At 33.8% G+C, this 18,297-nt stretch overlaps 2 protein-coding genes across 2 annotated transcripts; one reads left to right on the forward strand and one right to left on the reverse strand.

Moving 5' to 3' along the window:
* The first annotated feature begins 627 nt into the window (after positions 1 to 627).
* Positions 628 to 2,383, forward strand: LOC145101964 (Tetratricopeptide repeat (TPR)-like superfamily protein). Its single transcript, XM_079039276.1, has one exon. The coding sequence runs from the start codon at positions 739 to 741 to the stop codon at positions 2,338 to 2,340; it is 1,602 nt and encodes a 533-aa protein (XP_078895402.1). The 5' UTR covers positions 628 to 738; the 3' UTR covers positions 2,341 to 2,383.
* A 3,539-nt stretch (positions 2,384 to 5,922) lies between these two features.
* Positions 5,923 to 7,139, reverse strand: LOC145098538 (senescence-specific cysteine protease SAG39-like). Its single transcript, XM_079036170.1, has 2 exons — positions 6,704 to 7,139; positions 5,923 to 6,599 (listed from the first exon to the last, which is right to left on the reverse strand). Exons 1-2 carry the CDS (start codon positions 7,137 to 7,139, stop codon positions 5,923 to 5,925), a joined length of 1,113 nt encoding a protein of 370 aa, XP_078892296.1.
* Between the last annotated feature and the right edge of the window lie 11,158 nt (positions 7,140 to 18,297).

The following is an 18,297-nucleotide window of genomic DNA, read 5'->3' on the forward strand; positions in this document are numbered from 1 at the left end:
TCTTATTCTTAATAGTTGTTGTCATCACCTTTAATATGTCGTTTAATCTTAAACTGATAATTTATGGTAGTTAACTTGATTAAAACTAGATGAAACAATATGATAATTGCTTATTGATTTTTTTCTTTAAATATACTAAACTAGGTGTAAGACCCATGTATTACATGAGTTTATTTAAAAAAAAATTTAAATATAAAATTCTAAACATTTGAAAAGTATGAATTTATAAGAAAAATAAGAAAATATTGAATTATAAAAGTTAAAGTGTTTTTTTTCTCTTTTATATTTAAACAAATAATTTAGATTTAGATAAATAAATAAAAAAAATTAATGAATCTTTAATTTGGTAATTTTGAAATTAGAAGGAAAGTTCATTAATGAAATTGATATGCATTTATTATTGAATATAAATACTATTTATAATTTAATAAAATGAAAAAAAACCATAAAATAACATGTGGAATAAAAAATTAATTTGAAATAACCACAAAATTACATGTGACAAAATAAATGAGAATGTAATATATGGAAAAAGATCTTTATTTATTTATTAGGGAGGAAATAGAGAAATATATCAACCATGTTATGTACTTTGGGCTTGAATATTCCGAACTAGTCCATCAAGATTTGGGGCCCATAAACACAGACTCAATGAAGATCAACATCCATCCTACTCGCACAGGGAAGTTCTCTTGCGTCTGCTGGATCCTATTCTAAATCATAATGGAACAATGAAAAATGGGCAAATTATCTCTACTGAAATCCTCAATTTCCTCTTCAAGAATCATCTCAAATCCTAACCACGCGTTGATTCAGACGGAGACTTCGAGTTCTAGTCATGGTCATCCACCAACTGCCGCATCCCTCTCACTTCTCCTCCAATCTTACATAAATTCAGACACCCCCTGGCATGGCCAAAAGATTCATACCCATGTTATCAAAACCGGGTACAGACCCAATACAAACATATCTATAAAACTTCTGATTCTGCATTTGAAATGTTCCTGTTTGCTATATGCACGCCAAGTGTTCGACGACTTGCGTCAACCAACTCTTACCGCTTATAACTACATGATAGCGGGGTATACAAAACACGGTGAAGTGGTCGAGTCATTAAATTTAGTTAGAAGACTTGTTTCATGTAACGAAAAGCCAGATGGGTATACATTTTCAATGATCTTGAAGGCTTCCACAAGTGATAGTATACTCCCAATTGGATGTCGGATTGGAAAGGAAGTCCATGCCCAGATTGTGAAATCTTATGTTGTAGTTGACGATGTTCTTTCTACTGCTTTAGTGGATCTGTATGTGAAAAGTGGGAGAGTAGACTATGCTAGGAGAGTGTTTGATTTCATGAACGAAAAGGACATAGTTTGTTCTACATCAATGATTTCTGGATATATGAGACAAGGTTATGTAGAAGATGCTGAAGAAATTTTCAATAAAACAACTCACAAAGATGTAGTGGTGTTTAATGCAATGATCGAAGGTTATAGCAAATCAATTGAAACTTCCAAGAAAGCCATGAACATTTACATAAACATGCAAAGATTCGATTTTAAGCCTAACATGTCCACATTTGCAAGCATTATTGGAGCTTGTTCTCTATTATCAGCAAGCGAGGTTGGTCAACAAGTACATGGTCAACTCATGAAGACCGAATTCTCAACCAATATCAAAATGGGAAGTGCTCTAATTGACATGTACTCAAAATGTGGAAAAATTGAAGATGCAAGAACAGTTTTCGATGGGATGAATGTAAAAAATGTGTTTTCTTGGACTTCAATGATCGATGGGTATGGAAAAAACAGTGATCCAAATGAAGCACTTGAGCTTTTTGATCGAATGCAAAACGTGTATCACATTACACCAAATCATGTCACTTTCCTTAGTGCTATTTCAGCTTGTGGGCATGCTGGATTGGTGTCTAAAGGTCAAGAAATCTTTAGAATCATGGAGAAAGATTACTTATTGAAACCACACATGGAGCACTATGCTTGTATGGTTGATTTATTGGGGAGAGCAGGAAGGGTAAATCAGGCATTTCAGTTTGTAATGGGAATGCCCAAGAAGCCGAATTCTGATGTGTGGGCCGCATTGCTTAGTTCTTGTAGACTACATGGTGATGTGGAGATGGCAAGTATTGCAGCCAATGAGCTTTTTAAGTTAAGTAGTGATAGTAGACCAGGAGCTTATGTTGCATTATCGAATACTCTAGCGGATGTAGGGAGATGGGATAGTGTTAGTGACATTAGGGAAGTAATGAAGATGAGGAATATAATCAAAGATTCTGGTTCCAGTTGGATTGGGACTGGGACTGAGACTGATGATGGTTTATGATATCGGGTTAAGTGCAAGAATTAGTAACATATTTTTTTGTTTATTTGTTTATTGCAACATCCTACTTTCATTTCTCTCCGTTAGTACTAGGAAATATTTACCTAATTATAATTTATAACAATGTCATCCAAATAGAAAACACTTTTCATTATTATAGTTTGGTAGATTTTTCCAAGTATATCGTGTAAGAAAAAACATGTTACAAATGGGTAGAATTCTCATAGGACGATGACTTATTAAGAATAGAACCTAAACACGCCACAACATTTTTTTCTTGCCAACGACAACCTAAACACGCCAAAACCTTGTCAATCTAACAAGTTCAATCTAGTTTCATTGCTTCAATTTTCCTTTCATTTAATGGTTCGTGTAACTTCTTCCAATAAAGATAATATTCAAATAACATCTTCCAAAAATTAAAATCGTGGCCTTCAAATTTATCGATTTTAACACCACAATTACAGATGTCAAGAATGCAAAGAACACAATGATTTAATATGGTTCAATCGATCATAGAAACCGAGCTACGCCCATGGATAAACTAGAGAGAGATTTTATTAATAATATTAGACACTCGTTTCTACATAAGATTATATTCGTACAAAGGAGATCTATTTATAGAGATGAGTTGACCTAAAAGTTGCTTGTGAGCTGTGCCTAAAAATACTTTGACAACTTATCTGGCTTAACTTGAGAATTGCAACCATCTTATCAAGTACCACAATTATGGTACACCATAAACCACAATTGTAGTATGTTGGACACCAGAATGCTTCTTCATCAAGTACCTCAGGTGCGGTATGTTGGACGTCACAACCTTACTCTGCATGCTTAAAGTGCTTCAACAACTCTACTCCACAACTGCTAATTTTGGTGCCGAAACTGATATACGCAGTGCCTCTTTGACCCTCGCTCACTCTTATAGGAGTGGGACCCAATGCGTAGTCACCATAGCGGTAATGATGCCAAAAGGAAAATAAAAATCCATAACACAACAATTCCTTCTTTGACTTCAACATCTTGCTATATCATTATTTATCCACCATCACCCAAAAAGGGATCCCATGAGGTTCTCCACTAACCAATACATCATGTCATCAACATTTGTTCCATACTCAACCATATAAAATCATGATTTAGATTCCCCAACTATCTATTGTAAAAACACAATTTGAGTAGAGACTGAGCCTAGAATGCCATACTCCTTGCATATATGGAAACTGCTACCGATTGTTTGGTCACAACCTTAGACAATTACTCTCCATTGATAGTTTCTAGCCTTTTGTTGTTGAGTTGTGGAGCTTGGTCTTCTCTTTGACCTCATTGCAACTATACAGACCAAACATGGGGTTTAGCTCTTTCAGATTTAGCATTAAAATGTGTCATTAGAAAAATTCATCAGCGTCATTTTGTGGGCTTGACCTTATCCATAGACTAGGCCTGACAATGGAGCGGGTTTTGACCCTGATACGATCCAAACCCTTAACAATTATACGGGTTTGGAGCATAGTTTTTGATCCGTTTACCTGTTAACGACCCGTACCTGCTAACCCTTTTATTAAAAGGGTCGGGTATGGATCATCACCGATCCGCTCCATCTATAACCCGCCCCATATAAATTTTAGAATTATACATTTATATTTTATACTGCCTAAATTTTACTTTAAATTCCAATAGAAAGTCCAAAGAGAAAAGGCTAAAGACTAAACTATTTATACATAGGACTCGGGGACTCAACTTCTAGACTTCCAGTCTTCTCCCAAGATTCATGATGTCATTTCATTTATATTTCATCATGTAAACACCGATTTCATTTATATTCACTTACCAATTGGAAGAAAGTTTGTAATTGTTATTCTCTATCAATGCAATCGAGGGTCAAAAACCAATTGGAAGTAACTACAATAATGATTTTAATGCCAATCAAAAGTCTTCGAGTATATAATGTGTTTTCTAAATCAACATTTTTTTATTTAACAAATGTGATTTTATAATTTAAGTAAAATGTGTTTGATTATTCAAAAAAACATATGGGTTATAGGACAGGTTTGAATATCTGCTGATTCGGTAGATAAGGGTATGAGTTTGAATATTTAAAACTCTACGGGTTATGGAGCGGGTTTGGATCGGGTTTTGGAATTTGTTAAAAGGATTTGGATCAAGGTCGATTCGCTCCAAACCCGCCCCATTGTCAGGTCTACCATAGACTTTAGGTCAACTTTGTTCTACATATAGACCCCTTAAGAATTTTTGAAATCCTAAGAGAAAAGTTTAATTCGACAACTATCAACAAAATCCCTCTCTCTATCTATCTCTTGTTTGCTCTTGGATGTAGCTCGATTTGTTAGATCGAGTGAACCACGTTAAATATTGTGTTGTTATTTCTTATTGCATCATTAATCCATGTATGTATGTACGTAATCATTCATCATTTATCGAAGTGCTTATAACCTAACAGCTGGTATAAGAGCCATGGATGAAGATGAGAAGGTTAAGATCAACAAATTTGAATATCATGATTTTGGGTTTTGGAGAATACATATTAAAGATTATCTCTACCATATGAAGTTACACGAAACCTAGCTAGGCCGAAAAGGAACCAGAAAAGATGAAACGCGATGATTGAAATCTACTGGATCATCAGGCTCTTGGCATGGTTAGATTATTACTAACAAATAACGTAGCTTACAATATTATCAATAAGAAGACTACCTATGGCCTGATAAAAGAAATATCCAATATGTATGCAAAATCCTCAACATAGAATAAGGTTTTCTTGATCCGGCAGTTGGTTAACACAAAGGTGGTATCGGAAGGTTTTGTTGATGTTGATATGGGGTGTATGGATTCATGAAAGAGCACAACAGGTTATGTGTTCACAGTTAGGGGTACAACAATCAGTTGGATGTTCAAGTTATAAAACAGTGTTGCTTTTTCAACCATTGCAGCAGAATATATGGCCACTGCAAAAGCAAGAAAAGAGGTTATACGATTTAAGAACTTCCTATTAGAGTTGGGGATGCAACATAAAGATTGTGTACTGCATATATGTTTATCAAGTTGGTGACGAAAGAGAAGTTGAAGCCACAAACAGATTCAACAAAATTCAACTTCATGACGAAATTCAAACTTTACTCTTTTCGTTGGATTAAGCATATGCCAAAATTTTCAAGCCTTTAATTGACTGAATATTGGTGTTGTATTCCAGTTTTAGTTTTTTTATTCTTTTTTTTAATGTAATTTCTTGTAGCTCTTTTGGTTGTCTATTTTTAGCTAGTCCTTAATATAATTCATGCCAACATCACTTAATTATACATCACCGATGTTATCTGCTTTCACAGGTACAACAGTATATTCCATCTAATTTCTATACCACAATCTGGTGTAATGCTAGATGTAAGGAATTTGATTTTGCTTGGATCAGTTGGATTCGTAACCCTCTTGAGAATTTTGTCATGGCAATAACTTCATTAAAATGATAATATACACAATCATGACAAGAATTTCATTACTTCATTTATATCACAATCATGACAATAACTTTATCAATGATAATATACACCAAAATATTCAATCTTACAATTAAAGTGGGACAAATGAATTCACAAACGATACAAGAAGAAACACAAAAAGGATAGAAGTCTTTAAATTTGAATCAGCCCCGCTTTTAAGCGTTGGATACGAAGATTCCATAGCAATTCCACACATTCCTTCTTTGTCTCCGACATCCCGTTCTATCATTATATATCCACCATCACCCCAAAAGGGACCCCATGAGTTCTTCACCAACCAATACTTCATGCCATCAGCATTTGTGCCATATCCGACCACTATCACATCATGGTTTAGATCCCTCCCACATTCTCCTGTAAAAACACCATCTGAGTAGAGCTGAAATGCCATACTACCTGCATCTATGGAAACTGCTATTGGTTGTTTGGTTAGAGCATTCAGCAGCGCCTCTTCATTGTTGGCTGGTAGCATCTCATAACCAGTGATGTGGGCTGCTCCAACAGCCTCTTTAGTAATGTTGCAAGATTCATCTACTCCTTGATAAGGGTAACCATCTTCGGTGTTGATCCCTTTGCTCTTGACAACATATTTGAAGGCATCTTCTTTATTTCCTCCTGAGCATCCGACACTATCAGCATCCCGGTTACAATCAACAAGCTCTTGCTCAGATAACGAAATCAGTTTTCCTGTTCTTATTTGAACGATTCCTTCCATTGCAGCAACTGCTGAAAATGCCCAACAACTTCCTATTGCCATGAAAATTATACTTGAATGAGTAAAATGGAAACCAGATAAGATTTTAGTGTTTTTCTTTTTCAAGTTGATCGATGATTTTTTTTTGTCAACGTACCACATGTGCCTTGATCTTTGACATCGGTAACAGCTCCATTCTTCCTCCAGTCTAAGCTATCTGGCACTGTTAGAATATCTTCATGCTTAACGGATGTTACTTGAGATGATTTCAGATTGTGTGAAGACTTGTGCCCATTAAGAGAGGCCTTGAACTCGTCATTTGTTTGGTCTGCAAATTTGTTAATGCTCAGCCTGAAAGAACGATTTCTGAAAGAGTTGAACGATTCTATGAATTCCAGATTCTCCTTGAATATATTGCGACGCATTTCCTTCTCTGCATTATCGTTGTATACACGGCCATATCGAGTCATCCAGAGCTCGTGCATTTCTGATATATTTGCGTCACTTAGAGTTAGTGATGTAACGTGAGATACCCACATGACTAAAAGTAGAAGGGCAGAAAGAATAAGTGTTTTCTCAGGTGATAAAGCCATGTATTACTGTTGCTTTGACTTTTACAATTGGTGATTGAAGAGGAAGCTGTAAATATGTGTGAGGCAATCTATAATAGTAAAAATGTGCTTTTTAAAGTGTTTTCTTTTGTAATCTAGCTGATGATAAAATGGCAGGAAAAACCAACTAAGTCGTACGTACTTAGGCAAAATCATGCGAGTTTGACAGCTAAGTTCATTGGCCTAAACGCCATTTTTTGACGCTAGTTCATTTAGCTAGCTATCTTTCAATGTAAAGGTTACATGAGATTGTAGTTGTCAACTAAATATACTAATTTTTGTGCTTTTGTTAGTAACATTGTTTGACTTTGGGATTTATAATTGTTATCCAGCTTATGGACGGATTTTGACTTTTCTTTTCTTTCTTATTTTTTTTTTGTCTGGCCTCTTGTTTTTGCTCAATTCGTCCCTTGCTTGATTATACCTAAGAAGAATATTTTGTTTTTGGAATTTGGCTTTATCCAACTAATAACTTATGATATGTTAAAAGACTTGAAATGATCGCTCACCTTTTCTGATCTTGGTTAATAAACATAAACTAAAAGATCATGCTTCATTTATTTTGTATTAGACATCTACAATACATTAAATTCTATAAGGTTAATAGTGTCTACAACATTTTATCTTTCTAACAATTTTATCATTTACTTATCAACAATACATTGAACTCTATAAAATTTAAGAGTTTTTGGCCTAGTAGTATCAAGATGTTTGAAAATATGTCTTTCCCCTAAGAGGTTGATGTTCAAGTTCCCTTGTCTACAAAAGGAGTAATGTAGGAATATGATTTAGAGGGTATGTGTACCCTTAAAAATTGAATATTACAATAGTTCAATAAAACATATTTTATAATTTTTTTTTAGTTTTTTCCCAATAAATAATTCAACGCCATTGAATTTCAAATCCATTTAATATGAACTTATCATCCTATGTATCGGTGAGTTTAATCCATCGAATACAAATAGACATTTCTAATTGATCCATTCAATCAAGGTTCTAACAGTAGATTTGTAGGAAATTTGTTTTCAAACTATCAATCAATCAAATGAAAACAAAAGTGAAGCTTCGAAAGAATAGAAGTTGCAAGTGAAACTTCGAAAGAGTAGAAGTTGCTTGGAGATTCAAGATATGATTAGTAACTATTGCGCGGAAATTTCATATTAGTACTTCCAAATTGATATTATTATTATTATTTTTGTTGTTAATATAGATAAAAGTAAATTTGACGCTCAATGTATTCAACTAGATTATGTTTGCCGCCCTTTGGTGGTGCATATACAAATATGAAATAAGTAGTTAGATTTTGGATCTAAGAATCTCAATATATATTTGGATAATTCTAGAATCGTGATTGCAACCATTTTCAAAATCTGTACCCTAGGTATCATGAAATATGATTTGGGATAATCCAAGAATGACAATTTAAAAGTCAGATCACTTTGAAATTCGAACACAAAAAGTACCCTATTGTTTTGCATGTTTAATGAGACATATGTTTGCCTCAAAATGTGGCCGAAAAACCTTGAACCGACAAAAACCTTTAATTATTCCATGTACTTCTTTATATCGGTTTTCCCTCCCCCCCCCCTCTCTCTCTCTCTCTCTCTCATAAATATATTCTTTTGGTTTGGAGGAGGCAACTAATATGATGCAACTCTAAAAAGAATCCATGTCAGTACGACACAAAGTTGTTTGTCTCGTACAAGCATGTTTATTAATGTAGACGACTAGACGTTTTCATGTTTTACATATCTCTATTTATTTTTTACGAAAAAAATATATTAATTGTACGTTTATCAGATAAATCCATTTCCAGTTTTTGCAACGATTGTATTCAAAATGTGCTCTTGGAAAGTGCAGCTTTTAGCTTCAGTTTTACTCTTATTTGTAATTTTGTCTATTATGCTTGGCAATGCATCGAACTTGATTGAAAACTATATGTTGGTCTTAATATCACAAATTTATGTCTCATATTTTGGTTTTTTGGAAATTAAAGATTGATTAATATTTATGATGGTTTGTTTTCTTCATATTTTTTATATGTCAATACCAAAATATTTCAGACGAGAGAAATATTTTTTTGTTGGTGATAGTTAAAGACCAATATAGTTTTTGTTTTAAAAAGATCAACACAAAACAATAATATTGATATAAAGGTGGAAACCAAAAATCAGAAAGAAAAAAAACCATAATGAAACCACATTCTTATTGAGAAAGTTACATGGTTGATAAATCTTCAAGAAGAGAGAAGAGAAAGAAGATGTAATGAAATGGATAAAAAATGACATTTAGATAGCTTTAAATAATAGGTTTACAAAACTTAATGATACTCTAAATCCCTAACAAATAAGAAACATTGATAATAGGTAGCTAACTAGGGAGCGAAAAAAAACTCCATAATATGTGATATTTTCGAATTAACACTTAAAAAAAATGAGCAACAATATGAAAACATTGAATAAAAGAAAGTACTACTTCCATGCAATACAATCAAATGCAAGAGTTTCAAAAAAGGTTGCCATGACATCAATACAGTGTCATAAAAGAAAATTGTTTTATATCATGATATATATTGTAGAGAGCTTCAATGTTTCAAACTTTCAATGTTTCAAGTATTGGCATGATATGGTTAGTGATGTTCTCTTAAATGTATCTAGGCGTCATTACTACAAAACGTCAAGTAGAACTCGCCAGATAAGACCCGGTTAATTTATGAAAAACCGAGACATATTATGGAAAAACCGGATTTTATAGGGGGGGGGGGGAGTTATATGACCCGATTTAAGGTATGGAATCGGGATATAGGACTAAACTAAACAGCCAAGTTTCTAATGATACAACCGACTCTTTTAGCTGTAAAGTCATATGACCCGTTTTTGCAAATGAAACTGTGTTCTATGGCTATGGGGCATTCATTGAGAGGGTTATAGGACACCTTTGTCAACAACTGAGTTTTTACACCTCCTATCTTGAAGACCAAGTGCTCAGTTATATTCCAATTAATCAAGTTGATGCTCATAACTTGTTTCTTTTTTATATTAATTTTTTCTCATGTTGAACACAAGTAATTAATGACTCAGGTTATGCGTATATTGTATATTGTATTATTTGTATAGGTATTAGGTTATTTTTTGAACGATTGTTGTATAGACAACAGTTTACTTTCATGTATAAATTATTTTCGCCCAAATGTGTAGAATTACATGAAAACATAGTCACCATTTAATAGATTACATCAAATGAAAGACTATGTATTAATAAGCATTGAACTTAGTTCACAAAAGATGTCATCGTATGCACTTTGATGGATATAAATACAAATGTTGGATTAGTGTCTAAGTCCATAACTATTTTGATATGTACTTGACCCGATGGTGCATGGTCCTTTTGGGTTTCCTTCACTAAAGCAACTTGATAGGATGAATTATGGAGAGAGAGGATTAATTATGTTTTATTAATATATTATGAGAATAATATATTAAAGGAGAAATCATATTGTTTAATTAATATTAGTCAATAATTAATTAAGAATTAATTTTGTGGCTAAAAGATATTAATTAAATAAAGGGGACTGGAACTGTCAATTGTGTGATAGTTGAATATTGGGCTAATGGACTCCTTATTAAAGGAGTGGACGAATTCTACGGGGAAACCCATTATAAATCATCCAAGGCCTCTAAGGAGGGAGTCCATGGGCTGCTTAGTGCCTAAGCACTCAAATTAGGGTTTCCTTGTTAGATAACTCTAATAGCCTCACATATTTAAGGACCCCTAGGGCACCAAAAACGTGGCCAACTGATTCCTTAGGGTTTCTAGACGTTTTTTGGGTGCCTATCCTCTTCTCCTTCTTCATCCTCTTGCTCTTGGTGTTTGTGAGCCATTAGAGGAGTGACACTTGTGACTTTAAGCTTTCTGAAGCCATTACAAGGAGGATTTGAGATTGTTATTGCTACATGACAATAAAGGTAAGATCTAAACCGTATTCTTATGTTAATATCGATTATCACATGCTAGATCTAGGGTTTAAAATCTTGGATGAATGCATGTACAATAGAGAAACCTAGATCCAAGCATTAAGGTTTGCATGAGAACATAGGATGTTCTTAGGGCTAAAATCCATCAGTGGTATCAGAGCTTTGATTGGTTTCAATTGTATTTGATGCTTATATGTTCGTTAATTGCTTGATATGAAAATCGTCTTCTGAAATACCCAGCTCACGACGTGACTCTCTGAGTTCACGACGTGAGCCCAGTCTGTCAGACAGACTCGACGAGTGCAGTTGGCTACTCGACGAGTCTGCGGATCAGATGGCTCAAAACTCAGATTTTTGGCTAATTTTGTGTTTGGATAATTACCAAACTTGCTTTTGAATAATAAAATCCAATTTTTATATATATGTTATGATTATCCTTACCAAATTAAAAGATAATTACCATTTATTTGAATAATAATTTAATGATAAGATAATCTTTGATTATTATTTATTTGGTGAATTATCTTGTAAATAATCTTGATTAGGTCAAATTTAGATAATCATTAAATTAATTGTTTAATTTAAAATTATTTGCTATTTGATCCTTTGTGTTTTGAAAAGTTTCAAAACTTGCCTTCAAGTTTTGGAATTTAAATTTTGATTAAAAGTTTAATTTTGAAACATTTAAATTCTAAAACCAAATGTTTTGAAAAAGTTCAAAACTTGCCCTCAAGTTTTGGAATTTAAAATTTGATTAAAATTTTGATTTTGAAATATTAAATTCTAAAACCCTAGTACTTTGAAAAGTTCAAATTACACCCTTATGGTTTTATCAGATTAATTAAGTGTATAATTAAAAAAGAGTTAATAAATCCATAAAAGTTTTGGTTTACATTTAATTAAATTAAAAGTATAATTTATTAAATTAGACCACCTAGTATTTTAAAAGTGTAAAATACACCCTTATACTATATATAACATTAAAAGTCTAATATTATATATGTATAACTTAAAATGTTAGTCTTACCATTAGTAGGCCTCATTCACGAAGCCAATCTATAAGGGGGGGGGGGGGGTATAACATTATAGCCTATAAAATGGCTGTTTAATGGGTGTCCACTCTCACCCACCGTTTCTTTGATTGGTGGAGGGTTGTTAGCCGAACGAGTAGGATATGGCAAACCCTTTCCATTAAAAGTATAATGAAGTATAAACTAACTAAATGTTTTTACAAAATTCCCAATCCTAGTTACTTTAGGCAAAAGTGAATTTGATGCAATTCCATAAAATTACACTTTGTACCCTTGCGAAGACGTTAGTGGAGTGTGTGTGGTTAACCGACACACTAAATGGTTCTAAGCAAAGGTAGCAAAGGGTGACTTAATGTTTGTCATAGTTAGGTGGAGCGTGTGTGGTTAACCGACACATCGAATAGGTGACTGTAACATTGGAGGCACCATGTAAGTTTGCATGGCTATTCACACCTTGTTTTGTGATCCTTAGCATCCCAGTCACAAATCGAGGGGCATATCGAGATTTAAACATGCCATTGAAAAGTTCAATGAATCTCAAAGGATCCAGGAGTTTTTCAATACATTAAAAACCTAATCTCTTTTTCGTTTTTCATGGTGGAAAATTAGTGAATCGTCATTCACTTACCTTCAAATGTTCTGCAATTTGGGTTACGACATCCCTCTCCCAAGTTGTGGAATATTGTGTTGGGTCCTAGCCTTAATATCTCATTTGGGTGATTTATTAAGGACTCAATCAATCATCAATCAACTAACTTGAATTATTCTCCAGTTTTGTAGATGTCAAAGTATGACAACTATGGTCTTCCGAAATCCCGTGGAACAAGCTTTCCGCATGAAGATGATTTTCCATGATTTGATCGAGGAACTCGAGATCATGCTTCACTTCCTCCACCTCCTCCTATTATTCTCCCTAACCCACAAGTTCAAAGGGTTGAAAATTTCAAGCTCACTCAAGCCCTTTTGGAAAGTAAACATGAAGAAGGAAAGTCAGTGTTTGCACACGTCTTAGAGATGAAGTCATACATTGATAGGTTAAGAATGTTGGGAGTCGTTGTTTGTGAGGAGCTAGCTATTGACTGGGTTCTTCAATTGCTTCTTGACTCATATAGTGAGTTCATAAGAGAGTACTATATGATAGACCACGGCGTGACCCTCATCGATCTCCCTTATTTTACTGAATCAACGATGATTTGGCGCACTGGAAAAGCAAAGTTGATTGGTGGATCTGCCTTCCAGACCTCTATGGACATAGGCAATGGAAACGAAAAGCATGCCATGGTTGAAAAGTTTGATCATAAGAGAAAGGCAAAGTCTGAAGTAGTTCAGTGTGCTGTTCCAAAAGAGTCAATTTGCTTTTATATCTAAGAGAAGGGGCATTAGAGACGAAGCTGCCCTGTCTACCTGAGAGATCTAAGAGATGGGAGAGTCAAGACGTATGGCTCTACTTCAGGTAAAATCCATTATCTAACTCCATTAAGTTCCTATTCATTGATTCATAATACATAATGTGATAAGATTACATCTGAATGTTTTACAGGGTCAGAGAAAAGAGAGGAAGCTTGATGGAAGAGCAAGATGAGTTTAATCACGAAGAAATGGATCACGATCTCATGGATTAGAAGATCAGATTTTGAGCTTAGAAAGTTATGATAGAGTTGTTAGGAATATTTGATAACATAGTTTTTCAATTGATTTTGCATTGTAAATGACATGTTTTCTGCTGCTTTTATGAATAAAATAAATTTTTTGATTTGTCTTATTTATACGTATCCTTGCAATGAAATCGTTGTGAAAAATTGATGTTTGTGTATTTCTATAAATGGATGTGATTCTTAGTTATGTTATTTATGGTAGTGTCAAAATTTTCTAAGTAAGGAAAGATTCCCGTCACCCAAGTTTCAATTGGAAAGAAACTTGGAATCATATGATTTGAATCATGTGATGTATGGAAATCTTGGTACTTAGGAAATTAAGACTATTTCCTTGATCACACAAGTATGTGAGTCAAGTGAAGGACTAAAGGAATAGAACACAATGTTGTGCAATAGTCAAGTCCATCACAAATAAAAATGAGACTATTCGTCATAATTTACCAAAAGTATGGTAAATGTGGTTATACTTGCAAGATTAAGTGTAATTCTGAATCATTGAAAAGTTTCAATGAATGGAAGAATGAATAAGAAGAATCAATAAGACAGAAAGATAAAAGTTTCTCCAATCTAAGAAGAAGGGAGAGTACTTTTGTATCGGATTTATGATCGTCTTAATAATTAAGAACCATATCACAATTGATCCTCTAAGGACATCTTAGTGCACTAGTATGGCTAAGAAGAGGAATCGTAAATTGTTGAAATGGTTAAGTCAAAAGGATGAGTCATACTTCGTTCCAAAATCAAGTCTTAGAATCGTACTCCAAGATTGTGAATTGAGTGACACACACTCATCAAATGTGAAGTAGAAAATTGTTTTTCTTACTCTTGCATGTTTGAAATTGGTAAGTTGTGATGTCTTGGAGAAGACGAGGACCAACTAAGACCAAATGTGTGTAATGTTTTGTCTTGATATAGACACACACTGACTCTTGGATATTTGTTTATCAAGAAATGTTTCTTGATAAGAGAATCTAATATGTCAAGAGGTCAGTGGGAGTCTGAAGATCTTGGAAAGATTCAAGAACTAATCAAGAGTAAACTTATGAAACACTAGCACATGACTTGAGGTTTGTAACCTATCGTGTTGACAAAATTCTACATCTGTGCCAATCCTATTGAGTGATTATGCATATGAGTTCTAAGAGTTCTCAATAGACTGCATAAGGCAAACAACTTGTTCAATGAAAGTACATTGACTGGCATATGTGAGCTGCTAAATAACTTGGAAGCAATGGTGGGACCCTTGATGGCAAGAAATTAAGAATGAACAAGTTCTGTCCACAAGAGTTTGAATTTGTCTCAAACATTATCTTTCGATTATGGTTATGGCAAATTCACATGGATAAGAACACATACACTATAAAATCTTAGTGTCATAAGGTTTCTCTCCTTCATGAAAATGATTGTGAGGAAACGCTTTCACTAAGATAGATTTTAAGGAGATAGCGATTATGTAAATTGCATTCTCAAATTCAATTATGATTACGACATCCCTTTTCATAGTTCGAATTGTGAGATTTGGTAATTAGTCTGAACATTTGGGACTTAGTAAAATAAGTTCTGAATTAGTTTAGACAAATATGTGAGCTGTCTAAGGAAAAATGTGCGATTTTGAGAAGCTTAGATAAAGGCTTATTGAAGCATATTGTATTAGAAAGAATGAACTTTGGAAGTAAATAAGTATTGTTTTCTAGAAGTTTAGCCGGTTGCTAAATACGTGTCAAAGCTAGTGGGAGCATAAATGTTATGCTGGAATGGATATAATCATCATGTGAGTGGGAGCATGATTATTATTTAAGTATTGCAAGTTGGCAATATTAATTATAGAAAAACAAAAGTTTCATTTTGCAAAGTTGCATGGGTAGAAAAATTGTTTTTGCTATAATTAAGGGAGAGAATGTTATACTTCGTTTCCAATCTAAAAGTTTAGATCGAGAAATTTTAATTAAATTTAGTCAAGGGTATATTTATTATTTGCATTCTCAAAGTTCGATTATGATTACAGCATCCCTCTTCATAGTTCGAATTTTGAGAACACTAAAAATAGAAATATTATGACAATATCATAAAAAAGAAACTGGTAAAGTATCATGTTTTTCATTATGAATCGTATCCCACACGCTTCGGGTATAGGATCGATTGCATATGTTATAATATTCGACCGTTCTAAAATTTCCAAATACCTAGGGCATTTAGAGGGAAAAAGGAAATAGAACCGACTTTGACTAAAATAATTAAACAACTGCCAAGGACAATCTAAGGTTCGCCAAGGATTGGTCGCTTATGGACAGTTGAAAGTATAGTCATGGATGGACCATATTGACATTATTATGAATAGATAAGATTCTATTTAGAATGAGTTGTCATATGGAAAATATGGAAATGTTTCCATATTGGGAGTTGGATATCGAGAATAAATGTCTAGATTAGAAACTTTTATGCAAGAAGGATGTTCAAAGGAATGTACTTTGAATATGAGACTTCATGACTATGAAATTGTCTTGTAACAATCTCCAATAGAGTATTTTGTAATTTCATTGGCCGAGTCTTGGTGACTTTTGTGCCATGGCATTACGAAAAGGACTGTTGCATAAAATGTTAGAATCTAACATATTCTAGTAGTGGCGAGAATTTTGTATTCTTACACTAATGGATTAGGAATTGTGAAATGAGTGTGATTGAAAATGTTATTCAATTATAATATTTCTTACACTAATGGATAAGGAATTGTGAAATGAGTGTGATTGAAAATGTTATTCAATTATACTATTTCACAAAGTAAGGACCATAGGTAAACATAGTATGCATGCTAAGAGCACGGGATAACTGTTGTTATAATTCAAGTAAGAAGTTGATTACCCGAAACAACAAATAATGAGTGATCAATATGGTGATTAAATAAATGGTGTTTTATTTATACTCAAAAGTTTGGGGCCATATAGGATTAGTATTATTCTTGTGTTTCACTTTGCATGTTTTGACTTCCTGAATAATTAAATTATTTCAGAATAATCAAATTATTCGAATGGTCCACAGTCATTCATATGTTGGAAGTAGGTATGAATGAAGACTGTCATGAATTGGTTTGTAGATTTCCTAAAGTGTACTAGACATAGAAAATGTTTGTTGCAACGTTCATGAGTGCTTATGAATATGATTTAAGCATTGGATTAAACCCACGCTCACTTGGATCGCTTCATGGATTTTATCACGAGTGATTGTTGAGACGATAATATCTTATATTCTTGAAACCGAGATGTGTGAGTTGTATCTTGCGAGTCAGTTACACATTGATAATATGGATTTTATCACGAGTGATTGTTGAGACGATAATATCTTATATTCTTGAAACCGAGATGTGTGAGTTGTATCTTGCGAGTCGGTTACACATTGATAATATGTAAACGCACCAGTAACTTGGTGTTATAAAACATATTGTTGTGTGTAATTCGGTGAGTGAGTACAATAGAACATTGAGTCAAAGTTTATTTGTTCCTTTTACCCAAAGTGGGATAAAAGTGATATCTGGGGGGCCCTTGATGATTTAGTGATGACAGCCAGGCCGGGACTAAGTTGATGTGTTCAATTGTAGTCTGTTGTCAGTCGTCATAAATCGGAAGTCGGGAAACAATATATAGAAAGAGAGAATGATTTAAATCCATGTCTCAGTCTATACGATATCTAGAATGAAGGAATATATGATCCTTTATCTAAAGGACACGTATCTGATAAGATTAGAGTTGACAGCGGCTTTTGAAAGCTACGATTGCGGATCAAGATCTGAAGTCATACGTAGAATAGTTATTAGACTTATACAAGTGGGAGACTGTTGGATTAGTGTCTAACTCCATAACTATTTTGGTATGTACTTGACCCGATGGTGCATGGTCCTTTTGGGTTGCCTTCACCAAAACAACTTGATAGGATGAATTATGGAGAGAGAGGATTAATTATGATTTATTAATGTATTATGAGAATGATATATTAAAGGAGAAATCATATTGTTTAATTAATATTAGTCAATAATTAATTAAGAATTAATTTTGTGGCTAAAAGATATTAATTAAATAAAGGGGACTGGAACTGTCAATTTTGTGATAGTTGAATATTGGGCTAATGGACTCCTTATTAGAGGAGTGGATGAATTCTATGGGGAAACCCATTAGAAATCGTCCAAGGCCTCTAAGGAGGGAGTCCATGGGCTGCTTAGGGCCTAAGCAGTCAAATTAGGGTTTCCTTGTTAGATAACTCTAATAGCCTCACATATTTAAGGACCCCTAGGGCACCAAAAACGTGGCCAACTGATTCCTTAGGGTTTCTAGACGTTTTTTGGGTGCCTCTCCTCTTCTCCTTCTTCATCCTCTTGCTCTTGGTGTTTGTGAGCCATTAGAGGAGTGACACTTGTGACTCTAAGCTTTTTGAAGCCATTACAAGGAGGATTTGAGATTGTTATTGCTACATGACAATAAAGGTAAGATCT

This window comes from Lactuca serriola, chromosome 4 (assembly GCF_051521515.1).
Source record: "Lactuca serriola cultivar US96UC23 chromosome 4, Lser_US96UC23_V15, whole genome shotgun sequence".
NCBI classification, from domain to species: Eukaryota; Viridiplantae; Streptophyta; class Magnoliopsida; order Asterales; family Asteraceae; genus Lactuca; species Lactuca serriola.

What these genes read in the sequence shown, in the direction of transcription:
- LOC145098538 (XM_079036170.1), bottom strand. Translation starts at nt 7,139, where the DNA reads ATGGCTTTATCACCTGAGAAAACACTTATTCTTTCTGCCCTTCTACTT. An exon ending in CAAAGATCAAGGCACATGTG is followed by an intron (nt 6,600 to 6,703) that starts GTACGTTGACAA and finishes TCATGGCAATAG; the next exon opens with GAAGTTGTTGGGCATTTTCA.
- LOC145101964 (XM_079039276.1), top strand. Translation starts at nt 739, where the DNA reads ATGGGCAAATTATCTCTACTGAAATCCTCAATTTCCTCTTCAAGAATC.